A 26,458-nucleotide genomic window follows, 5' to 3' on the forward strand; every position below is an offset into this window, starting at 1 on the left:
ATTTTTCACCCACCAAGCAAATAGGGCCAAATATTTCCACCATGAACTTATTCGTGGCTAAGAGAGTGGCATTTGCCAACCATTAGCTTAATTATCAATCTGATCATGGGGCTATTCTGTTCACATTTGCGAAAATGATTTCCCTCACAGCACTTCACAGAGACCCCTCGAGAGATTCAGGCCTTGGAATTCAGAGAAATGGGAGACTACCATTCAACACGAGGTCACCCTCCAACGATCCTTGTGAAGCTCCTCATGTGTGCTACTTCAACTCTGTTGATCGTCGTGTTGAAGGAAGGAAGCTCGTTACGACTTGTTCAAGAGTAGCTCTGCCTGGTTTGCTCTCTTGTTCTTCAACTTTTAAACCACTCTTGCAGATTCCATCACCAAAATTAAGGTCTATTCAAAACCAATTACATGTATTATCATAATCGTGGATCTCAAAGTCCTTCAAAACTCTCTAACCTGAATAACCCTCCCCTCCTCTCTCGGTCGGGCAATCATATCTTCCAAAATGAGTTCGTCCACAACTCAAAAGAAACAAACAAATCTTTTTTCTTTAGGAGTTTTATTCAAATGTCTAGCAATTTCCATCTTAATTTTAATAACCTTTTACATTTCGAGCTTAATCCTCACATCGGTATACATTTTGCGACCTTCTAATCTTCTGAGAACCTTCCAACAAAATTTCTCAGCCCCGGCTACTCGTCCCCACGGGCACTCTCCAACCAATTTAAGACACATTGTGATCGGAATGGTTGGCTCTGTCAAAACATTGAAGCACAAAACAGCTTACATTAAAGCTTGGTGGCGACCTAATGTCACTAGAGGATACCTTTTTTTAGATGGAGTTCCTCCCCGAGAGTTTCTACCTTGGCCTTCATCTTATCCTCCTTATCGTGTCAATGAGAACGTCACCAAATTGAAAGTGTACCCAAAAATAAGGAATCCGATCCAAGTACGAATAGTGCGTTCGATTTTGGAGATATATAGAGAGCGTGACAGGGATGTAAGATGGTATGTAATGTCGGATGATGACACCGTTTTTGTGGTTGATAACTTGGTTGAAGTTCTAGCAAAGTATGATCATACTGAGTACCATTACATCGGTACTCGATCGGAGTTTGTCAAGTCTAATTCCGATTTTTCGTTCGATATGGCATTCGGTGGAGCTGGTTATATCTTGAGTTATCCACTGGTGGCAGCACTGTCAAGAAAGTTGGACGACTGTGTTGATCGATATTCATATTCTTGGTTCAGCGATTTGACATTACATGAATGCTTAACCGATATAGGAGTGACTCTAACTCAAGAAAATGGGCTTCACCAGGTAATCACTTCTTACATACGTGTTCCATGTTAACAACAGGACTATAAGTGTAAGCTTTTGTTATTACTATTGTTGATAACAATTGGTGTTGTTAATTACAGATTGATCTCCGTGGTGATATATCAGGTCTTCTATCGTCTCATCCACAATCTCCATTCCTCTCCATCCACCACCTTGATACTGTTAATCCAATTTTCCCTTCCATGAATCGATCCGAGTCCATTAACCACCTCATGAAAGCTGCAAAAGTTGATCCTTCTCGTCTTCTTCAACAAACAATATGCTACCATAGACCAAGCAATTGGTCTTTCTCAATCTCATGGGGCTATTCTGCTCACATTTACGAAAGTATACTCCCCCGTAGCACGTTACGGAGGCCGCTCGAGACATTCAAGCGTTGGAGGAACGCAAGCCAACCATTCTACATGTTCAATACCAGGTTGCCCTCCAAAAATCCATGTCAAGCTCCCCATGTCTTTTACTTCAAATCTGTTGATCGTCGTGGTGGTGGAAGGAGGACGAAGACTGTTACGACTTATGCAAGAGCAGCTCCGCGTGGTTTGCGGTCATGTTCTTCGAGTGGTAGCCACTCTGCAGATTCCATCACCAAAATTGAGGTATATTCATCGCCGGAAAGACCATTGAAGATGGGAGGGAAGGACTGCTGTGACATAGTGCATGCAAATGATACTCGAGTCATCTACAGGTCTTGCATGGATGGTGAAGTTATCGCATAATTTTTCAGAAGGTTGGTGTTTATGACCGATCCTAAAATTAGGTAGATTTGATTGGAAATTTAGAGACCATGGCATTACAATTCCCGAAAATATGAAAATGGATCAATGTCATCATTCACTTGTAAACCGATATGCAGAACATATATTCATGTCATTATTATCAAATCGAGATACTAGATTACCAGGTCATCAATAGACAACCCAATTTTTAGAATGAACACATCCGCACCATAAACAGATGAACTCCAAAACATCCCAACCAGCGAAAAAATCACAGAAAGCAGCTGAAGTCCAGTTTCCATAGTCAAATCAAAAGGAGTCTAAGAATTCCAACAAAGCCAAAAAGCTGTAGAGAGATAAGTGAGGACCGCCATTTAAAGATGAGAATATTGCTTCCAGGAGTCAAGAATGACATTGAAGATGCAATCGAATAGGCTATTCGACTCGGTGGCTAGACGACTATGGAAGTAAATTTGCCGACCACCTTTTTTGACCACCCTCGTGCACACTCACCTAGATGAAAGTCATGTGTCTTAGATTAACTATGATATAACCATGGTTATCTATATAAATTAATAACACATGATAAAAATAAATCAATAGTTAATTTAAGAAATTTAAGAATTAACTATGATATAACTATAATAAGTAAAAAAGACACGTGACTTTCATCTAGGTGGGTTTAGGGTGTGCATGAGAATGGTCAAAAAAAGTGATCAGCAAATTTACTTCCAGACGACTATACAACTTTCTGAGGCTGAAGAGGATGATGAGAAAGTGAATGAGCTCAAAAGCATTTGCCAAGATGTATCAGTGGGGAGCCAAAAAATGTGGACTTTTAACAGTTTGGCAGTGTAGCAGTGCTACTCTATGTTTTTACGCAAGTCTCATCTCTATCAAACATGTCTCACCTCTATCAGTCATATGAATCATGTCTATCGAAAGGACTAATGTTAAAGTGGAATGCTAATAAAAATGAGTACAATTATTTAGCCTTCATAATTTCTTCTGATGCTAATACATGAACTACACAAGCTCCATCATAGTCAATAGATAACTGTAAAATACTTTTCTTACTGTTAAGATCTCCAGAACAAAATCCTTACAGCATCAAGACAAAAAAAAACAATGAGAAAATGGGTGAAAAATTGTATAGGCAAAAAGAGAGAATCAAGTAGACAAGGTTGGCTCAGACTCAGCTGGTGTAAATATGATGGTGGAAAACCCATGTAACCTAGCAGATAAACCCCCAATCACTCCAAGTCGTCAAATTGCATAATGTATGCAACAAATGTAGATAACCTATGCCTTGAGAAACTCATCAAATTAGAAAGTGCAACCATGTATAAGTATAACTAATGGGCCTTCTGAATCCCGATTAATCGAGCATAGTCCACCCACCTGCAAAGCAAAGCACGTAGTTCAGTGTCATATTTGCAAGGGAAAAAATTGTTGTACTTAAAATAAAAATTGAGACAGCATAAAGCCTTACAATAATGAACCCAAGAATGTGTTGCCCGTTCGAACAGCAAAGCATATTGCACTTAGCATTAGCTTGTGTTGATGTAGTAGTGGCTCCAACATCCTTTGTTCAATAACACCAGCCAATACTTGGTACCTGTTAAAGAGATTGTGATTAAGAAATTTATTTAATCAATATTCCATTGTCCTCAAGTCTGCACTAATGCAGTAATCCCATTTATACAGCAATCAAAATAGCTCCACCTACAAATATTTGTCCAATGAAATCTTTATCTACTTGGACATCACTTTCACTTCAAATGTCTGATTCCAACTTATGAAGAAAAGTAGTTCACTAGAGCAATTTACAAAAGGTGATTTCAAGGTCCTATTCGGCCTTACACCTGGTTGCTTTCCAACAAAACAAAATAAACAAGAGAGCTTAAAGGAAAGAGCCACCTTGAAAGAAATAATATATAATTTATACCTATGATGTTAAATGTACAATTTGAAAAGTTAGAATTGCCAAGGAAAGACAGCGAAATTGGAAGATAATGCCAGAACTAGTAGCAATTAGACCATAAAACACAACGTAAATATATTACCATTTCACTGAACAAAATAGCAATGATCAAAGTCAAGTACCTGAGATTGCTAGAAACTGCCATATAGACACCATATGCAAGACTAGTGGATACTATAGGTACATTCTCAGCTTCACATTCTGAAGAGCTACCAACAGCCTTCTTTGCATTGATCAAGGCATTTGTAACACTTGTGCCAATCTAATCAAAGACAAGATGCATTATGAATCAGTACTCTGAAACTTAGTGCTATGACCAAAAACTTTGCATAATATTGTGACTTTTTCTGTTTTTTAATACATGATATTGTGACTTATACATGAGCAGAAGCTTCACTGCAAGTGTGTCCATTTAACAGATTCAACATTGGTGTCCTTTTTAACCATTATTAGATGAACAGATGAACTCCATAAGATGATATGAAACGACCCGAGGCACTAAATGTTACTTCAAAAAGTATATATATGTATGAAACATGGCTATTAATACTGAGCTGAGTATCTGAGAGAGAGAGAGAGAGAGAGGATATAAAAATTGGTACAATGTAACATTGGATGAACAGATGAACTCCATAGGATGATATGAAACAACCGGAGGGACTAACTGTTACTTTGCAGAGTATATATATGCATGAAACTTGGCTATTACTACTGAGCTGGGTATCTGGATATAATGCCCTACCGAGAACAGGTGAATTATAGAACTAATGAAATGCTTCTCAGTCGTTTACAATTCACTTGGTTGAATACAAAATAGACTATTCAGTCACATCCTAGAGACTTTGGCTTCCTCCTACATAATGCATTGGTCTGTCAGGCGCACAGGTTAACCTACAGGTGTCATAATAATTCGAGAAACAAAAGGTGGTCCAGTGACAAGGTTCCTAACAAATTGCAGAAACCAGGAAAGATTTTCACTGTGGACTTTAGACAGAAGGTAAGGATTCTACTCTCACCTGAAAATTCACTACCAATGACTATAACTTATGAACCTAGAGAGAGTAGCAGTTGCAAGTAACAATTGATCCAAACAATCCAATTCAACTTTCAAAAGCATAGAGAAGACTTTCAACTATAACTTGACCCTCACATTTTCTGACACCTTCCTGTCTTCTTACAACCTTAAAGATGTGACGGAGAATTGCTAAATCATTAAAATGAGACTTTACACAATTTAAAAGTCGCACTAGTATTCAGCTCAAGAGAAGACTATGTCAATAATAGAGGAGACTGTGCCGTGACATACTGTAACCTAATCCAAGCTGCCATTAACATCAAGAAATGCTCCAAAACAAAGAAGGGTATTGTTCAGTGGAGAATTGCCTAAAGTTGGCAAGGTAACCTTTTATTCATCCCAACGAGCGAAATGTTATAAATTGACCGACCATATTTGTCATAGATCCCAGCCTTGACATATTCTCGTCGTCTATTTTTGTATACTTTCACTACATCTTTGGCTACTGGATGCTTCTGAACCATTTCCCAACTCATGGGAAAATAATGCTTGAGATATATCTATGAAAGCAGAACAAAAAAATGTAGAAGTTGACCATGTAAATGGGATTTTTTTTCACAAATTTTATTTTATTAAATATATGTTATTTATTAACAAGTGTTCCAGCACGTTTATTGTGAGATTTATTGGGCCAACTTTAAAATTGATAAACACAAGAACATTTTCATGCAAATAAGAAATCAAGCATTCAAAAATCTAATTTTCGAAAAGAACCAATAACAAGAAGTTAGAGAAATACTAACCAGTGAAGAAGCAGTACCAACGACAAAGAGCTTGCTCCCATTTCTCTGCACAAACAAATGAGGATGATGAAATATATGTGATGCCATACTTACTTCAAACTTCAAATAAAATCCTTCTTACCACTACAGCACCAATCCTCTGAAGTAAGGAGTATGATGTTCCAGAGAGAGCGATCTGCAGAGAAAACTTCGGAAACCTATAAGTAATATTTTCTATATTTGTCTCCAATGCTTACGAACTTTAGGGGTTCATAGAAAATGACCTGGAATGCATTATCAGGGCAGCCATGGAAAAACTTGGTGATTGCCCCAGCGCTCAGTCCAAGCGGTGGTCGTAGAGAAACAGTTGGGGCAGGAAGATATACAAGCATGAAATCTGCAATTATGGCCATTACCTAAGAGAAAGATATAGCAAACATGAATGACAGGAAGTAAACAGATATAAAACACAATGGAGAAACAAGACATGAAAACTCAAGAATTTCCCATATGAATCACGACTAATGACTATCAGACATCTCCTTTTTTTTCTTTTTCTTTTTGTCATTTTAACCCAAGTGATCTCCATTTAATCTCTTAAATTCAACATTAAAAAAAAATTAAGTTCCGTAGCTGAAATTTTACGAGCAATAGCTCTTTGCAAGCTAACGCAAAAGAAAAAATCAAAATTTATCTACGAACGCTAATGAAGTTGCTGTGATCTGTATAATGCAAAATGTATTTTGACAACTATGAGCAATGTGGCTAAACTAATGTGACCAATTCAGAGCAATACGAATACAATTGAGACAGGGCATCCATACCACATCAGCAAATACAACTTCAAGCTCATTAAAAAAATTGTCTTTCCGTTTCTGGTACTCGGCAGCAGTCTACAAAACCAAACACAATCCAAACCAGATTAGAATTTTAGAAATAAGAATTGAAATTCGGAAATTACATAGAGAAAGCCAGAAGAAAAAAGAGGACCTTGGTGAAAAGACCAACGCCGCACTCCATGAAGACCTTAAACAAGAAAAGATCATCAGCCAGCAACCGCTCCCTAAACCCAGCGAACTGCAACAGCCACGCGAACAAGCCGCTCTTCTCCAGCTCAATATATTTGTCCACCACCGCGCCGGGGATCCTCCCGTCCTCTATCGCCGCAGCCAGGTCCCCCGGCAAGCTCTCCAGTCCCCGCCCGGACTCCTTCAGCACCATCAGCGCCTCCACCCTGTTTTTCCCGCCCGCATTGTCCTCCCCTCCGCCGCCTCCGCCTCCGGAGGATCCCCCGCCGCCGATGAATGGGGGGTCTCCACCGCCGCCGGCGGAGAACAGCACGCGGCGGAACTGGCGGCAGCGGCGGGAGAGAGAGGGAGCGGAGACGCCGAGGCGGAGGTGGACGACGGGGGAGGCTGAGAGCGTGGGAACCGAACGGTGCGGATTGAGTATGGCGGCGGCGGAGGAAGAGGTGGAGGGAGAGAAGCAGAAGGAGATTGCCATTGCTTCTTCTTCTGAATAATAAGAAAGAAGAAAGGAGAATGATGGGGGAGAAGGAATGAAGCAGCAAAGAGGGTTTTATGAGGCAACGAGTCTCTCTCTCTCTCTCTCTCTCTCTGTTCTTGGTCTTCTCTGTTTCTCAGTCTGTTAGTTTTGTACGGTTTCTCCCTTGATGGGCGTGAGTTTCAGAGGCGCAGAGAAGACGGAGAGAGACAGAGAGAAGCCCGGCCAGAGTTTTATTAGGTTTCTTGTCTCTACACACTCGCGCGTGAAATACACGCTCCAACGTTTATAATTTGAGGCATGGAATCTCCGAAATGGTGCCTTTTCGCAGTGGTGTGGGGCTCCTTTTTCTTCCGGGTGTTTTAAACCAAGAGCGGCACGCGCTTCGTTAGCGTGGGGCAGGGTTTTTTTGGGCAGCACCTACCGCAATACTCGCACTCCGGCGCGTGGGGTGCGCGCTCCGAATCTCCGGGGAAACTGCTCTTTTCTTTTGACTTTGGTAAAAGCTCGAGGAAAAGGGTTTGAATAAGGTCGTTCTGATAGTTCGGACTAAAGTGGCGCGTGGGGGGACGCGCGGTAGGTGGGTGGTGAGAGGGAGAAATGTGTGTGGGTTTTGGTTAATTTTTGGTAGGAAATATGTGGGTGGGTGGGTAGGTCATATCATCAGGGTTGGTAGATGTTAAGGTTCAGTTACCTGTTATATTCAGGAGCAGAGAATCTGAGAAATGGTTTTCTGTCATTTTTCAAATAAAATGTAACAGAACCTTTCCATGATAAACTAATTCGTACTGAATTTCCGGTGAGTTGCTTGATGTGGAGCATTTTTCTCCCTTCCGACCGCTAACACGCATTCTCCGGCAGGGTTTTCCCGCACTATGATGGTGCACCTTTCATGATGATTTTGTCAAATTTTCGTCAATTTTATGTGAATTCAAAATGAACATTTGGTGAAATTTTAAGTGCAACTATGCATTGTTGTCAGCACATGGAGAAGGTTCAGTGTAAATGTGTAATAGTAATGGTAAAATATTTATTGTATTTTTCTAGGAAGCATATGGTTTTATATGTTCCAAGATAATGATATACCCAGATTTATTTCAATTCGATGAAATTTAAATCTCTCCCGGGTTAATTTATAACTTTTTTTTCGAGTTGTCACATGTTACCCTCCTAAGAACAAGCCAAACAATGTCGCAAAAAACTTCGGCAATTATTCGTGTCAAGTTAAAGAGATGTGAAAATAGTTTTACCATCTATTTAATTTGTTATACCGTATGTGCACTTACTAAATGACGCTCACAATTCAAGGTTTTGAATCTCTTTTATATTTATATCAGATTTTTCTAGCATAATTTTATGTAGTTCTCAAAACACTACCGTTGATTTTTAAGAATCATCATATAAAACTACTCAATAAAAGTATCTGGTAGCCACTCTGAAGTGATTATCCTTTGTGATCATTATCCTAATGTAGTTCACAAGTATAAATGGTTCTCTCATTTTAAAAGAAAAGAAAAATCCCACATATATACGTGTACATATAATAACTTGAGCCTGAAGACAAAATGTATAATTGGAAAAGTATGGGGCATGGGATCCAACTACAATGTACTGTGTTGTTGATGAACCATAATGAAGTGATGTGACTAGGTTAGTATAAAATGATTGCTATTCCTCAAACTTTGGAAAAGTAGTCAAATCATTATTGTTGTCTTCGCCATGAACCAGATAACTTACAAGACTAGCATTGCTAGCCATAAATCAGACAAACAACTATATGAACCTCTATTATATAGTGAACTCCGAACCAACCTGTAATATATGTAAATATATACACTAGTGCTGATTTTAAATATGCTGATTTAGTTAAGCCAAACTAGATATAATTGATTTAGATTGTTTGTAGCTGGGGAGCTTCTATTTAGCTGTGTTGTTGTCGTTTACACCATCACTTTAATATTGACTTCTCAAACAAAACAATTCTTTCAATTTACTGGTTCCATTCAAGTTCACTTTTGTAATACCCAAGTTTTTAGTTGCCAAATTTCGTGAATGAAAAAGTATACTATGGTCTGTAATATGGTAGAGTTGCATATGTAAGATTCAACGTTCACCTATCTGAATAGTATGTGCGAAAGACTGATTGGAGTCATTGGACTGTGTGGCAAGACTCACCGTTAAGTTCCTTAACATAATCCGCTAAATGAGAGAAGCATGAAGAATGGATAGGATCGAAGTTAAAGAACCGTGATCCATGTCTTAAAGAGGATAAGAAGAATATCGAAATAAGATACTTAGAAGAGGGAAGAGTAAATAGAAGTTACCTCAGAAATGATGAGAAAAAGACTGATCTCCATGGAAGATCACAATCAAAGAGGGTTGACGCTAAGGGAAAACTCTCAAACCTTAAAAGACGCCTGAAATGAGTGTGTCGTACTAAGTATATATATCTATTTATGCCTAAAAACAAATTACTATCTCGATCAGATGTACTTAAACATGCTAACCAACTCCTAATACCAATTCTAAAAGCACCATCTTTTTTTTTTCTTCATTCCAAATTGTGCTTACCTGAGAGCCATAGGCAGTTACAGCAGCACTTGTCAGCTGAGATAAGCCAGATTGAATAACCATAACAAAACTACAGATCAAATTGAAGGTGTCAAAAAAAACCAGTAAAAACCAACCTATCATTAAACAACTGATAGTCATTACAACTCAGCAATTTCATGCCGATGCCCCTTGGGTGTTTCTCGAACTTTCCCAGATCAAGATCCCCACCGGGTTTCACAGCGAGGTTGGTGGATGAAACAAGGGCGTGGTCTCGCCGCCTGCGTTTTCTGGAGACGTTGTCGTACGTGGTCGGAGGAAGGAGAGGCCGGAGCGAAGACGCATTTTCTGGAATTCGAATCCATTGCGATCGCAGATTGAAATTCATATAAAATCGAGGAACCCTAGAATTTAGAAAAGCAGAGAGGTAAAGAGGAAGGGTGAGAGAAAATGGAGACGCGTCGGCATATTTATAGATTGCGAAACCTGATCCAGCACCGACCTATTCAAATAAACGCGGTAGTAGTTGTTGGGCCTATTGGGCTTGTTGGACCATCCGGGTTTAAGGTTTCAATCCAGAATTCGCCTAATCCTCTTTTTCCTGGAAATAAGAAAATACTTATGTCTGGTTTTGAATTCATACTGGAAAATGCAAAACTGAGAAAATTAAGCAGTAAAATAGTACATCATTATTTGATATATCAAGAACAATCACTGATCGAAAGTAATTCATTCCCTCTCATAGAATATTGAAGGGCTGGGCATGGGCCGGGACGAGCAAGAAATAGGTGAATCTCAATCTCATCCCGTAATTTAAAATAAGAGACGAGTCAAAATTAGGTGTTTTTAAAAGTGATTCCGCCAAATCCGTATCTCGTTTGGGATCGGGATCAAAATGAGACTTGTCAAATAATGCAATAATTATTTCATGGTGAAAATAAATAATTAATCAATTACCATATATATTACAAGTTCAATTCTACATGCTAATTAACTTTAGATGCCTATCTTGAACTTAAATCCATTACTAGATCATCAATCAAGACTATATATCTTAATTAACAATGTTTTACCTAATACGTAGAGAAGAAAAATAAACTCTTACCGGAGTTGTGGTTGACTGGTTGTTGTTAACCTAATATTTCTTAATCAATTTAATAGTTGAGATGAAACTATATATATATATATATATATAGTCTCTATCCAGAGTGAAGCTTCACTCTGAAATTACATAGTGAAGTTCCAATTTTGGCACACTTTTCGGTCAAATTTTTTCATCATAAGTGATTCAATATTTAGGTATGTTATTCAAGATCATCTCTACAAAGTTTCATCTAATTTGACAATTGTTGAGTTTTCAAAATTGAGATTTACACGAACGGTTCACGTTGAACAGTTTTAATTCATTCATTGATTTAATCTAATTTCAATACATTAACGATGTCTGAATTAGATGAAATTTTTGTAGAGATGATCTTGAATAGCATACATAAATATTGAATCGCTTATGGTGAAAAAAATTGACCGAAAAGTGTGCTAAAATTAGAACTTCACTTTGGATAGGGACTGTATATATATATATATACTAGTTATTTGAGTTTCATATTAATTCGGGACGGAACGGGATTGAATGGGTCTTAATAAGCTAATCCCGATCACATCCCGTTATTTTAAAATAGGATCGGGACATGACGAGATATGTATTTTTAAAACATAGATCTTGTCTCGTCCCGGCGAATTTAGGGACAAGATCATAATTATAGGATTAAATGCTCAGCCCTAGACTATTGGGTTTAAACCCGTCAATCGAGTAATTATTTTGTATACTTAGACCCAACCAATCATATTACTCCATGGTGTGGTAAGCATGTATACGGTGAAAATGGTAAAAAATTATTTAAATATGAGTAACCAATCAGAAACCAACACAGTAAAAATGAACTAATTACATTAAAATGATATGCCACGTGGACTATGTACCGGGTATATATAATAATTTCTCCCGTCAATCATCATTCGAACAACAATACAAATCAATAACTCATCTATTTCATAGAAAATAGGATCAAGTTGGTCATACAAGGTGTGTCAAGAAATATAGAATCACACGAGATCTTGGTGACATGAAGTAACTGAGCAACTAACAGATCATCATTATACAAAGTCGATCAAATATAGTGTCCTCTAGTCTTCGATCATTGTCAACTCGCCCTTCTCTTTCTCAATACTGTAAATTTAAATGATATAAACCAGAGATAAACTGATCCTGCCTCCAAATTCCCATGACAGTAGCCAGTTTAAAATTACCAAAAGGGTGAAACCAGGAAATCAGGCACTTGTTGATCTAGATGAACATCAGACTCTATTGTCCAAATGCAGTAGTATAATGATCACCTGAAAGGCAGAGCATGATTGTGGAAAAACATTCGTTACCGTTCAGGGCACAAGAGGTTCATTAATCTATAGTATGGTGAAGGAGCTATAAGCAACTAGAAATCCTGAAGCTGTTGTATCATCTATCTGTCACAGATGTTGAATTTGATTCCGCATCTTCGTTCTCTTGACTTAACTGGCTGCTCAGAATTTCCAAGACATTATCTTCTGGACATTTATCTGCCGGATTCTCTGGAGATGCTTGACAGAAGCATTCTAGCCAAGAATTTGTATAGAAAGACTCGGGCGGGATCCACTTGCGAGGGCCCCCGAGGTTTGTTTGTAGCATCACTTTCCTAACAGCTTCTTCAAAACCTGCTGTTCTTCCTTTCTCTCGATCAATGAAGATTGGAGCAAGGGATTTTCTATCAGGTCTAATTGTGGTATGGAATCCATAATAGAGGCGGTGCCCAAGGAGATTATTGGCAAAGTTGCTCGGTCTATCATATGTCGGCATAAAAATATCAGAGAGGAGACAAACCATGTAATCCACTGCAGACTCTAATAATTCCTGGGTGTTCTCTGATATCTCATCTGAGTGTTCCACAGAACTGTAGTTCTCAAGGTGAGGGAACAAAGTACGAAATGGTTTCATGAATAGAGCTCCATGAAATATCTCACCAGGAGCTAGGTATATCCTGGTAGAATTGTCAAATTCCATTGCACGTAAAATGAGACCAACCTGTATACAAAATAGACAAACTTTAGTATTTATGGAGAGGAAATGGCATCTATGGCCTGCTATCACAAAGTGGAAATCAAAACATAGCAGGATAACATAGTATCTATCCGGGGTGATGTAATGTTCTTGATGTCCATCATCGAAACAAGTATCTGGACCGCATAACCGAAAAAAACATCAAGAAGAAAGACAATATCACCTCTTCTGGAGTTAATGGGCATTTTCTAGTTGCTCTCCTTTCCTTATACACGAGCTTCTTTGGTGCAAAATTTTCTTTTCGATACTTCTTCAAAATTTCTTGCTCTTTTCGGTTAAAGATATCAAAGCACCTGCAGAACCATCATACTCAATGGTATATACTCAACTATGTTGCATGGAAACGGCAAGAGGAGGCGTGTCACCGTGTCCGACACGCCGATACGACACGATACGCATTTTTACGTATCGGACACGCCACGTGGCGTATCGCAAAATGTTGACTTTCGGATACGTTGACCGACACGCCACGTCAGCAACAAATACGCCATGTCAGCAATTTGACAATTAAAAAAAATCCTAAAACCGAAATCTCGTTTCAGAAACACCATTTTCTCCATTTTCTGCCTCTCACTCAGTATAAGCAGTCGGCTGTTCATCGAAGCTTTGCAATAGCAGATAATCTTGGTGAACTTTCAGCAAAGGCACAGGTATATGATCTTTCCTAATCATTGAGGTTCTATCATATATACTTCAAATGTTCTTCTGTAAATCTTGATGGGTAATATGGTTTTCAGATTCAAACAATGTGTTTTGATAACCTTGGCATCAAATCCCATTCTTCATTTCATGTTTGGTAAGATTGCAAAAGGCTTGCGCTATCTGTGGAATCACCTCGAGCAGTTGCCCTCTGCCATGAGTGTGAACTCAACCCTGATAAAAACATAAGCCCTTCCTGTTTCTTCATATGCACGACGGTTTCCCATTCTTTCTTGCATCTCCTTTAACTCGGCTGAAAGTGCAACACACAACCGGTCACCTGCTTGTGCAGAAGGAGTTTCAGACAATTCCCGGTGACAGCTCTCCAGGAGGGAAACTGCACCAGCTAAGTCACCATTCTCAGCAGCTATTCTGGCCTCAGCCATTACTTCAGCTGCACGAAGCCTGTTGCGTTGCCTGTCTACTTCCATTGACACTACTAGTTTCCCAGCTACTACGGGCCTTCTGATAGTGACTTCACCAGCTTCATCCAAATTGACCATTTCTTTCGTAATGGGATCTTTGTAAAGACATCTAACCTGTACTAGTGACATCTCATCACTAGCCTCACCAACTGGAATATTCATTGTCACCAAAAAATCCCTCACTTCTTCAGCATACAGGTCTCCAACATCAATAGATCCCATTCTTGCATCAGGCATCATGCTGGTTCTATAACTCCCAGCTTTTATTGAACCCAATTGCAAATTCAGGTGAACACACTCAATTCTGACATTTTCAGCTCTTGCACCACCACACTCAGAAGGCCCCCAATGCACTGTGCAAATGCATCCTGAATCACACTTTCAGCTTCTATGAAAGAAAATGTACCCCCGGAAAATTGCACAGTATTAAAAATATATATAAATATTTTTTATTTGCCGTGTCGAAAGAGGAGTTTTTCAGATTTGCCGTGTCGCCGTGTCGCTCCGTGTCGTGTCGCCGTGTCCGTGTCCGTGCAACATAGGTATATATGCTGTTGTCAGAGCCATAATCTCTCAACATGTGAATCTCATTTATGAAACTGGGGGAAAAAAATCTCTTCCCTGGATATGCAGGCTATATAGTTGGAATGATGCATAGGAAAATAGCCTAGTTAGTCTATTAATGAATACTATAAACTAGTGTAAATGAGTTAACAATAAAGGTAGAAAATCTGTTTGGTCAGTTCTTGAACCAAAAACTTACCCAGTAAATGCCAGCATATCCAGCTCAAAACGAAGATGTATAGATATGAAGTGACCTTGTGCACGGAGCTTATCAACTATTGATTGGCTCAACTTCATAATATTTGGCTTAAATATCAGAGCATGATAGTTAACCCTGCACCACAGCCGTTGAAACTCGGCATCGTCAATTTCTTCAGCCAAACGATGTGAAAAGGGAGTTAGATAGATAACCCCATGCTCCTTCATTTTTGGAAGAGCTTCTGTCACGTACCAACTGATAGGAGCATCTCTAGGTGGTCGAAGCTGACACAAAGTTTAGAGAAAGAGAGAGCAAATACTTCACCTACTGACATTTTCTAGGTGATTTCCAGTTGATAAATGTAATGAGAACAAACATAGATTTTATACCTGTACAGCTTTGATCTTCTTGGTCTTCCCTTTTTGTGAACTTCAGGTATCTTTTCGACAATTTTAACATCATACCTTAATGACTTGATAAAATTCTCAACATCATAAATTCCCCGAAATGAGTTTGCATCCAATTCGGGGAGCACAAGGGTAGCATTCATTATTCTTGCAGGAGAACCGCATTACAGATCTAAACCATTGGAAAGAGGGACAGAAAATATTTGCTTGTAAGAACAGGAGTGAAATATAGAATAAAAGAAAATAGGGGAAAATGATTCGATACAAACCGCAGTACGTTGTTGATTTAGACCCCATTACAGCGCACACTTAGGTAGCCGTTAGTCTCACTTGGTGGAGCTACCACAAAAACCAGAAGCAAAAGACACTTGTTAAAATTTCTTGCTAGAACAGAATTCATCAGAAAAAAAAAATGTCATACGAGGCCAATCAGATCACGGAGCCAATGATGGTCTCCAGCCTCCAGAGTCGGCACTTCTCCAAAGTTCCTCCACATTGATCTGCATATGCATGCTAAGAGAATAAACTATTTTGAAAATCTTAACCATCTTCCTTGTATCAGACTTTCGAGACACATGTAAACAACAAGGACGATATAACAGCCTAAAGACTTTCCCTATTGGAGACTTATATAGTTTCATGATTATATATAACATCCTATAGACTCTTTACTTCAATTCTGTCTCCTTCGCCAAAAAGTAAACCGTAGAATCTCCTAAGAATGTTGAGATGCATTTTATAATTGAAAGCATCTTGGAATGATAACTCTGGAACAATTCTTTTATACAGTAGTTTTCACACAGACAAATGCAGTACTTAATCTCACCTGATTAATTTGGCTTGATTTATATAAAATTATACTTCTGATAGATCAATTATTTTGATCAATCTCTTCCAAAAAGAAAATCTTTACACAGTTCAATGATCAGAAAGAAAAACAAAAACATCAACGGTAGATTCGTCGATGCCATTACCCCCGAAATATCAACAATATTATCTAGATCAACAATACTACTGAGTAATGATGGTCAATAATGACTTACCAAAGATCCTAATCAGCACTTACCTACTGCTTAAACATGTTAAAAACTAACCTGAGAGCGGTAGGCAGATTTAGAAGCACCGCCATTGGTGGCGGAGGAGGAGGCAAAGAGCAAGGAAACGGTGCAGATCAACAGGACAACGATGACGAAGAGGAGTAGCTTGACACTTCCACCACCACCTCCGACTTGCCTCCAATGCTGCCGATTAAAAGGCCCCGCTCTGCGTTTTAAATCATGATTCAGTTGGTTTATGCAGAAATAGTTAGAGTGGGACTGTGGGAGTGGAGGTTTATAGCTACCAACCTTGGCATTGCTACACTAGTTGAGCTCTGTCTCTCTCACTCTTGAACTCCGACACAGTCCACACTTTCTTCTCAGAGTCTCCCCGCCTATATATAAACTTGTGTTGCTCGGGTCCGGTCGGTTCAGCCGTAAGAACCGTTATATGATCCATTTCTCTGTATTTTATTTCTGTTTCAATTGATTGATATATATTTATCTCTTTCTATATTTTCATTAGGATGAATTCAACAAACAGTACCCAACTATTGTCTATTCTAACATTTAGTATCTTACATTTGGAAAATATCGCATTGGTACCTCAAATCTCTATTTCTAGGACTAAATTAGTAGGTATGTCAACCTTATTTTTCCAATATCATGTATCAACCAACATATAATTGTCATAAAAATTCACTATTTAAACCAACTAATAACGTTGGTACGGTTGGTAATGAGCTTTTACCAATATGTTTATGGCTAAAAAATTTAAAGACTCAATCCAAATAAGTAATAACAAATAACAACACAAATATAAAGTTTTATACAACCTCAACCAAATTACCATGTAAAAAGTCATAAATTAAACATGTTAAAATCCGAAAATTATAAATTTAACAAATATCTACGGTGTAGATTTATTTTTCACTAAATCTACAGTTGAAATATTTATAGATATATATAGTTTTTAAGAATATATAGATTGTTTTGTATGAATTATTGTAATTGCAATGATAGCCTAGTGGTAGTTGGCTTAAACTTGCATGATGAAAAACCAAGTTCAACTCACCATGAATACATATATTGGGGTTTATTTTCATAAAACTCTTATTTTGGTTGGTACAACATACCATGGTACACGAAAAACTTGTACCACATACTGACCATCTTTTGAAGTATGGTACGGTATATTGTACCGTGTACTATATACCAATTTGGTGGTATACCAATATACTTAGTACGGTTGGTATGTGAATTGGTTGGAATGGAATTATGAACCATTGCCACCTGCCCACCTCTATCTATTTCAGCTTAATTTTAGTTCATTCTATCAATTAACACCGTTAGTGCTTCATCTCCCGCTAATTTTCAGGGGCATTTTTATCACTTCATTTCCCTCTAATTTCATCTTTCATTTCCCTCCAATTTCTATTTCTATTTTTTAAAAAAACAAGTTCATTAATACATATCATTTCATTACAAAATTAAAAAACACATTTCATTTATCAAAACTATTACAAACAAGCTAAAATTTGCAATTACAAAATAAACCAGCATATATTTCATATTATATATGTCCATCAACCAACAATCATATTGTTATAAGCGGTATTATTGTAAACCCATAACCAATAATGGTCATGTCCACCACCATCCGCAAACACAACACCGGAGCAAGGAGACACCCCGCCCATGAACCCGCAGACGTAGAGGAAGGAAGAAGAGAAATCATGGATACCCTCACCAATCCAAATTTTATTGCCCAGAAGCAATAGATTCACTAGGCCAATTATGTCTTTAGGCGACATATGTGTTGTGTCGCTGGAGAAAATTCAAATATGTCACCTAGTAGCCTGTCGCCGTTATAGATATTAGGCGACATATAATATCTGTCGCTAGAAAGTGTATCAGGCAACATATGAGAAAAATAGTCTTATGTCGCATGATATGCTATTATATGTCGCCTGATAGCCCTAACGGCGACAGGCTACTAGGTGACATATAGAGATTTCAACATGATGCGACATATATTTTTTTGTCTGATACTCTATTTTAGTTGGTTAATTAGATCTTCTAGTGACATAAATGTTGTTTTGATTGGTTTCAGACGACATATAAATGTAGTGTGAGTGTAACTATGACACCATATAACATCTCAATAATGTAGTTGTTTTCTTCTTCAGACATCATTTCTTGTTGTTACTATAGCATTTAAAGTAGACAAATAAAAAAACATACATTCTGGAAAATCAAATTTTCCCATTCATAAAACAGTAAAACCAACATTCGTAATCAGTCACTCTAAACAACAAATACATCCCCAATTCCATATATGAGCATACATATAATGTCATAGAATCATGATCACGAGACAACTTCACCTCAAATTCTTGGATGTAGTGGAATGAGTTGCATCATTTGCTTAATTGCTTTTCAACAAAAATACTTGCTCCAATAATAGGATCTGCTCCGATGGTACTTTAGTTGTATTTGTCCATATACCAGTGCTTACATTGAAGAGCCTCATCTGAACCAAATGCCTTGCTGCAAGTGTTACCATTAGTAGACTCTAGAGTTTGTGTCTTGGACTTATCAGTGGCAGGAGTCTTTCCCTTCTTTGCAGGGTGTGGTGTATTTGTGTGGCCAATCTTTTAAGAAAGAAAAAAAATCAAAAAGATCAACATAAAATGAGCAGAAGGGGAATGTTCACAAAGTACAGAAACCAAACTCATACATATATAGAACAAAAATCTGGAAATAACAATTAAAAAGGTCACCATCCATCTGTGCCTTGCACAAAACCATGCATGCACCAAATAAAAAGCTCATAATTTAGCAGCTAAACTGTAAAATGAGATCATAGGAATAAACATTTTAGGTTGTAGGAAAAAGAATCGGTAAAGAAAAGACAAAAAGAAAATCAAGAAAAATGATGGAGGATGAACATCGATCCATGAAAAATTCTATAAAAATCTTTGGTCTAAAGGCTACACAATTTTTAAACTCTAGTGTGTATATTTTACATTATAAAGTCCATGAAATTCTATGAGTTTATAATCCCATAAGTATGGACGATATTTTAAATAACCACATAATTCTATTTATTTTAAAAAATCCGGATTGAATACCCCCAAACTTTCACATGACAAATCGATATAAAATCAAACATAGACATTTAATGACGACAGTCTTGTAATATTGAACTTACCTCCACCATGTCACTGCCAGTCTTATTCAAAGCTACCACTAAAGTCAAGCAATCACTCTCTACCTCAACCTCTCTCCACCCCTACTCTACCATAGCCATGAGGCCAAATCTACAAGCTAGAGCCTAGCATGGAGAGGAGAAGATAACAAGTTCAAACGCCTGGACCATGCACATCTGACCCCACCTTCTGCTTCCCTAACAATCATTCCAGCCCACCACTGCCTCCCGTATGAAATGCACCATCAAAATTAAGTTTAACCCTCCCAGCCAATGGAAACTTCCATGAACCATGCATACGTCTCCCACTCCCACTACCAGCATGCTTAGGAGGTTTGAGACTATTATACTCCACCAACAAACCTTGTTCCCAGAACACCATACGCACAGGATCAAAAACACCTCTTTGCCGCACCACCTTATTGCACTCAACCCAAATAGCCCAAACAAGAATAAAAAACAACTCGAGTTGATGCTTTGGAAGCACCGTCATTACCTCACGAATCCAATCCTCAATAGTAGGAGCAGTAACTGATCGGTTCGATTACTCGAGATCAATATTAACTCTGTAAGCATCGTTAGTAGTATAAAGCAAGAGGATATCGTTCACAAACCGGGGATCCAACCAGGGCAAAGAATCACAAACATTTAACAACGAATTCATAAAATTTTAAAGATTTTGGGATATAGGATCAGTATCAAAACAGAAAATAAAATCTAAACTAATATATACATGTGATCAACCAACCAACACATAAGCAATTACTAAACAAATAATATAAGAACAAAGGTAACGAAATCTACTGTCAATTATGTTCATGCCGTAAGTATCATAGTTCATCTTAAATTCGATCATGCATCAAGTTCCTACTTGGTTCCTAATACATGGATATTATCGAGCTTAACTACTTGTCTTGCTACGAAATCTAACAACCAATTCATCATGCAATTACGTATCACAAAGAGAAATCAACATGTTTAAAGCACATATCCAATGTCGAACTTAAGATCATAATCGGTGGAGGAACAAAGGGGACTAACAATTAATCAACTACTTGTATCAAAATTGTTTTTAACTTTGAATGATTAACATATGCGACATCAACTACTTGTCTTAATCACACATGCAATATAAGAACACACCGAAAATTAATTAAGAACATAAATTGAAACTCATGGCATAAAACCTAAAATCATTGAATAAAAATAGAAAACCTTAATTCATCATGTCATTCGAAAATTACAAATATCTCATAGACAAGAATAAAAATAACTTTAACAAAACCTAAACATAAATCATCCAAGAACAAGAACATAAAAACCCGAAAACTAAACATGAAGATCATAGAGTTACACTTTATAATTCTCCTCCAAGGTTCCTTACAGTGGTAGCACAAGATCTTTAAGAGAATGGTATCCTAGGCTCCCAAGCTTTGGACAGAAAATATGATGAAGGGTGGTGAATTCGGATTCTATGATTCTTGGTGAATGAAAGTGTTTGGGCAGAGCTTTGGCTATACTTGTGTGCAAGGTTGATGATCATTTTATGTGGAAATGAGGTGCTATATATATAGGAAGAAACCCAAGGGAGGATGGCCACAAAGTCCACAAAGTTGAAACCAAATTGGTTGAGGTTTCCTAGATTCGGCAAATCTGACATTTGTCCCTTATTGTGGCCATAACTTTCTCTCGAAAATATATATTGAGATGATTCCAACTGGAAATTTCAACTAGACTTCCGTGGCTTTTCATCCATATATCATGAATTTTCTCAATAATTTTTAGCTGTCCAAGGGAGCCCGTCAAAGTTGGATGATCTGCACGGCCAGAATTCTGATTTCTATAAGGATTGCATATCTTTTGCATTAATTGCATATCTTCTTCCTCCTTTAATGCTGATGTCTTTTGCACAAATTTCTTCCTTTGAATTAGGGAGGCAGCAAAAGTCTTAATTGTTGCAGCCATGTTTGATTTTTCTTACCTCTCCTCATTAAATTTGCTGCATGCCTTCTTTGACTTTCTTGCCTCTTCTCATTTAATTTGCTGCATGCCTTCTTTGACATTCTTTGGTGCAGGGATTTCTGGAGATTCTGATACATATTTGTGCTTTATATGCAGGAGAAACAAGGTCCCAAGTTTCCCTCATAGCCCTTGGATCAAAAGCAAACAATGGCTGAGATAATTCCGTCGAGCTCACTGGACCTCCGAGTAATGATTCGGTCATATCTCCCTGTAAGAATAAGATATTGATTTGATTCCAAATCCTACAGAAACTAGACTCATACAGATTTCTATCCATATAAGGTACGTCTTATAACTCCATCGGAGCTATCCAGGGGAGCCCGTCAAAGTTGGACTACGAATCTTGACAGCATTTTGATTCTTACATGGATTGGACTTTTAAGTGTATCTTCTTCTCTTTCCTTGTGGAACTAGGATTGCTTTCCTTCTCCAACATGGATTTGTATTTCCTAATAAGAATAAGTACGTTAGAAATAAAGAAATACGAAAGGATGAATCCTACTCGAACAAGGAATCATATTTCCACAAGGATTCTTAACACTTGGCACGATTTCATCATCAATTCACTCATAATCAATATAAGCTCTACCTAGACAATTATTCATACAAAAGAAACTAAAACATACTAAATAAGAGGTAACAAAGAGTAAGAATATGATATAAACGCATTAAGAACGTCACAATTTGTGCTCCTATCAGTAACATTCCAAGCACATAACCCTAGTGGACTCGCAAGCCACATACATGCAATCACTTGCCACTCCTTCACCAAGTGCAAAGAGGACTCATCATACACTGAGAGAAACGGCAGAGAACGTCATCTAATCTAGCATGCTTCTTGGAAAGCTCCACCCGAGTAGGCATAATGTTATGAGCCAATCTCCAGATGAAACTTTGATTTTTGGTTGGACTGTAACATTCCACACCATCTTCCAGAACTTATCCAACCCTCTCCGATTTAATGAAGACCCCCTAGTCTCAACCATAACACACCAAGCAATGTGATAGCCACTCCTCACATTATAGAGGCCATGTCTATCAAAATGCTAAACAAAACGATCCAAAGCATTACGAGTGCTAAATGGAATTCTCTGAATCATGTCAGCATCATCTCTATCAAACAACTCATCAAGCCACTCATCCATCCACCCCAAACCGTCCAGATCAATGAGATCACACGCCCTCAAATCCTCTAACCCTCCACCGGCCCTAGCAGGGGATGAAACGAATATGGCTTGGGTAGCCATGGGTCATTCTACACTGATATGCTTTGCCCCGTTCGTACTTGGTACCTCAGCCCCTTCATCAACATCTTTGTCCCTTCCATTAAGCTTTGCCAAACGTACGAGGCATTTTTACCACACTCAGCTTGAAAGAGAGAGCTTGCCTAAAAGTACTTTGCCTTGAGAGTTCGGAAAACGAATGACTCTGGTTGGTGAAGCAACCTCCAAACCTGTTTGGCAAGCAGAGCATGATTAAAAAGCTCCATGTTTTGAAAACCTAGCCCACCCTCCTCTTTCGATTGACACATACGATCCCAAGTCATCCAATGTATCTTCTTACCATTATCTGTATCACCCCACCAAAACTCAGCCATCACTCTATGAAGCTCTTGACAAATGGGCTTTGGAATCTCAAACACACTCATCACATACGTCGGGATAGTCTGCACCACCGACTTGATCATTACCTCTTTCCCTACCATGCTGAGCATTTGATCCTTCCAACCTTTCATTTTAACTCTAGTCTTCTCCGAGATATAACTAAAAGCCTCACTTTTCAAGTACCTAATCTCAGTAGGGAGGCCTAAGTATTTGGAATGCTTAGCAACTTGTTCAACTCCCAACGTGGCTGCTAAGGTTAGCTGCTCGATCATATCCACATTCTTCGAAAACAAAATACTGCTCTTTTGGAAATGTACCTACTGCCCTCATAAAAATAAAAGAGTCATCGGCAAAAAATAAATGGTTAACTATCGGCGCCCCCATAGCAACTTTAACCCCCCTCACAAAGCCTCTCTCCTCCACATAAGTCAACATTCAAGATAATCCTTCCGCACACAATAGAAAACGATAAGGCAAAATAGAGTCCCCCTGCCTTAGGCCTCTTGAAGGATACAACTTACCCCTAGGCTTTCCATTAAGAACAAAGGAGTAAGATACAATTCGTACACAACTCATCACCCACTACACCCATCTGCTATGGAAACCCATACTCCTCATGACCGACTCAGTAAACATCCAATGCACCCTATCGTAAGCCTTGCTCATATCGAGCTTTAACGCACCGAAACCATGTCCCGAGCCATATTGACGTTTAGGAAATTAGACATCTCAAAAGCAAGAGACCTTCGAAGAGAGTTATCGGCAATTTGCCTCCCTGACACAAAAACACTCTGATTATGAGAAATAACATTTTGAAGCAAAGGCTTAAGCCGATTAGCTAAACATTTAGACCCCAACTTGTAGATCACATTACATAGACTAATCGGTCTTAGCTGCATCACAAACTCCAAGTCTTTCACCTTCAGGATCAAGGTAACATTAGTCTTATTAACCTGCCGCAGCAAACTGTCAGAGCCCATAAAGCACTTGATTGCAGCTGTCACATCCTTGCCAACCAAGCTCCAATAACATATGATGCACCAGTACGGGTACGAGATATGGATACGGGTACGACATCATACGGGAATACGTTATTTTCTAGTATGTAGCGTTTTGAATACGTTTTGTAAAATAATATTTAATATATATATATATAATAAATTCTAAAATTTGATCAAAAACAAGCAATTCTAAATCCCATCAATTTCACAATAAACATAACTACTTAATAACTCCATGAATTAACTACTTAATAAGTTCAAGCAAAATAAAAAATAAGAAGTACTAAACATGATATATAGAATGTGATGTCTTCCTCTCTTCAATCATCTTCATCCTCATTGTCAAATATTACACCCTCCAAGTCTGGTTCATCAAGGGAGAGGTTTGCAATCTCAAGCATGCCACCATTCACATTAACCATTGTCTCATAATCATCTCCTCCAATATCCCACATATCCCCATTTTTGTATTGTGAAGTTCTTCTTGAGAGGAGCCGAAGATTGTTATGAACAAAAACCAAGTCTTCGGCTCTTTAAAGAGGAGCAAGGTTGCCCTAATAATTTTAGGGCTAGCTTTTGGATATTTGGTGTGGTAGAACCATGAACAATCCACCATTTTATAGGGTCCATTTTACCTCTATCATTTATGGAATCACTACTTGCAAACTCATCCATGCATGTCGAAAAAGAGGCAAACTCCTCATTAACCATCTTCCTCTCATCTTCATTAGCAAAGTACTTCTTGAGGCATTCTTTTTTCTTTTTTGCAATCTCACTATCTTGATGTGGAGGAATACGATTAGGACCTCCATTAAGATATTTCATATTATAATATCTATATATTTCATATAAATCACAACACACAATTAACATTTGAAAGTTGTAATTGGAAATGTAAAACTAAAACTCAAATATATAATTCAAATGTACCTTGTTTAATGAGTGTGCCATGCAATGAAGAGGTGTGGAGCTCTTGGTCCATCTTGCAAGTAAAATGGAATACGCCACATTGTAAAATGGAGACTCCTCTTCATATTCCTTACATTCTTCCTTATAGATAGCCACCTTCACTTCTTCAATCATAGTATCCCACCACTCATATACCTTGTGAAGACATGGCTCATCCGTGTCACATCTTCTAAGCATCGCATATATAGGTAATGTAAAGGAAAAGATATAGTCAATTTTCCTCCACCATTCATTACTTATAATGTAATCACTCACCGCCGTTGCTTTTCCCACATCATCATCCTTATAATTATCCCATTCATCACTAATTACCATGCATTGTAGATTTTGCTTAATCTTCTTAAACCTCTTAAGCATTATAACAATGGATACAAAACGTGTCTCGGTAACCGATAACATCTTCAATGAAGAATGTTGATTGAACATAGCCAACCTCATACCATGGTTCATGATGAAATTCTTAATAAAATACACATCATCCACAATTTGACTAATCCAATTACATTCATCATAAGCTGCCCTAGACACAATTGAGCTAGATGTGCATATGTTCTTTAAAGCAAGGTTAAGTGTATGCATCACACATGCAGTCCAAAATATATGTGGGAATCTAGCATTAATAATAGCTCCTGCAGCCTTACAATTGCTTGCATTATCAGTGATTACCTGGATTACATGTTGTGGACCGATCTCCAAGATAGTATCAATGAGCAAGTCTGAAATGAAGTGCTTGTCTTTGGATTCTCCTTCACAAATTTCAGCCCTCAAGAACTAGGTCCACTCTCACAAACTGCCATGGCATTAATAAGTGGTCTTCTTTGAGTGTCGGACCACCCATCACTACTACACACACTAACCCTCTTTGCATTCCATGTGAGCTTAATCGATTCTAACAACCTCTCAATGTGGTTTCTTTCTTTCTCTAGAAGAGTTGTCCGCATTGCATTGTAACCGGGTGGACGATAATCAGCAATCGGACAAGCACATGCCCGGTTGAATGCACGGATGTAGTGAGGATTCTTGGCGAGATTAAAAGACAAGCCACCGATATAAAACATCCTTGTTATTTCACCTCTAATTGCTCTCTAGCACCATTATTGAACGCTTTTTCAAGCGGTCCACTCACTCTTTTCCTCTTCTTAAAAGTGTCTACCACTATATCATCAAGCAAATCTAGCCCAACTCTAAATGTACTTCCACACGAAGAACCTTCCTTGCTTGATGAATGGAGATGAACTAGTTTAGGGGTCCGACCATTTTCTGACTTA

The 26,458-nt window shown here is 38.2% G+C and overlaps 3 protein-coding genes and 1 pseudogene across 3 annotated transcripts; 1 reads left to right on the forward strand and 3 right to left on the reverse strand.

The window, feature by feature from the left end:
* Positions 1-134: 134 nt before the first annotated feature.
* LOC126787249 (uncharacterized) lies at positions 135-2,067 on the forward strand. Its single transcript, XM_050513164.1, has 3 exons — positions 135-336; positions 696-1,330; positions 1,432-2,067. Exons 1-3 carry the CDS (start codon positions 135-137, stop codon positions 2,065-2,067), a joined length of 1,473 nt encoding a protein of 490 aa, XP_050369121.1.
* A 1,001-nt stretch (positions 2,068-3,068) lies between these two features.
* Positions 3,069-7,539, reverse strand: LOC126788623 (protein RETICULATA-RELATED 4, chloroplastic). The gene is made up of 8 exons (XM_050514634.1): positions 6,839-7,539; positions 6,673-6,741; positions 6,133-6,264; positions 5,991-6,044; positions 5,870-5,914; positions 4,174-4,313; positions 3,560-3,685; positions 3,069-3,468 (listed from the first exon to the last, which is right to left on the reverse strand). The coding sequence occupies exons 1-8, from the start codon at positions 7,349-7,351 to the stop codon at positions 3,423-3,425; spliced, it is 1,125 nt and encodes a 374-aa protein (XP_050370591.1). The 5' UTR covers positions 7,352-7,539; the 3' UTR covers positions 3,069-3,422.
* Positions 7,540-12,036: 4,497 nt separating this feature from the next.
* LOC126788625 (O-fucosyltransferase 1-like) lies at positions 12,037-16,809 on the reverse strand (annotated as a pseudogene).
* Positions 16,810-23,003: 6,194 nt separating this feature from the next.
* LOC126787251 (uncharacterized mitochondrial protein AtMg00310-like) lies at positions 23,004-23,492 on the reverse strand. The gene has a single exon (XM_050513165.1). It carries the CDS (start codon positions 23,490-23,492, stop codon positions 23,004-23,006), a length of 489 nt encoding a protein of 162 aa, XP_050369122.1.
* Between the last annotated feature and the right edge of the window lie 2,966 nt (positions 23,493-26,458).

The sequence above is a fragment of the Argentina anserina genome, chromosome 3 (genome assembly GCF_933775445.1).
Source record: "Argentina anserina chromosome 3, drPotAnse1.1, whole genome shotgun sequence".
In the NCBI taxonomy this organism is placed as follows: domain Eukaryota; kingdom Viridiplantae; phylum Streptophyta; class Magnoliopsida; order Rosales; family Rosaceae; genus Argentina; species Argentina anserina.

Excerpts from the sequence above, each read along its gene's own strand:
- LOC126787249 (XM_050513164.1), top strand. The coding sequence starts at position 135 with ATGATTTCCCTCACAGCACTTCACAGAGACCCCTCGAGAGATTCAGGC. Across the intron at positions 337-695 it reads TTCAAGAGTAGCTCTGCCTG|CCCCGGCTACTCGTCCCCAC; the intron begins GTTTGCTCTCTT and ends AAAATTTCTCAG. Across the intron at positions 1,331-1,431 it reads AAGAAAATGGGCTTCACCAG|ATTGATCTCCGTGGTGATAT; the intron begins GTAATCACTTCT and ends TGTTAATTACAG.
- LOC126788623 (XM_050514634.1), bottom strand. The coding sequence starts at position 7,351 with ATGGCAATCTCCTTCTGCTTCTCTCCCTCCACCTCTTCCTCCGCCGCC. Across the intron at positions 6,742-6,838 it reads GCGTTGGTCTTTTCACCAAG|ACTGCTGCCGAGTACCAGAA; the intron begins GTCCTCTTTTTT and ends TTGGTTTTGTAG. Across the intron at positions 6,265-6,672 it reads AAGTTGTATTTGCTGATGTG|GTAATGGCCATAATTGCAGA; the intron begins GTATGGATGCCC and ends TCTTTCTCTTAG.
- LOC126787251 (XM_050513165.1), bottom strand. The coding sequence starts at position 23,492 with ATGATCGAGCAGCTAACCTTAGCAGCCACGTTGGGAGTTGAACAAGTT.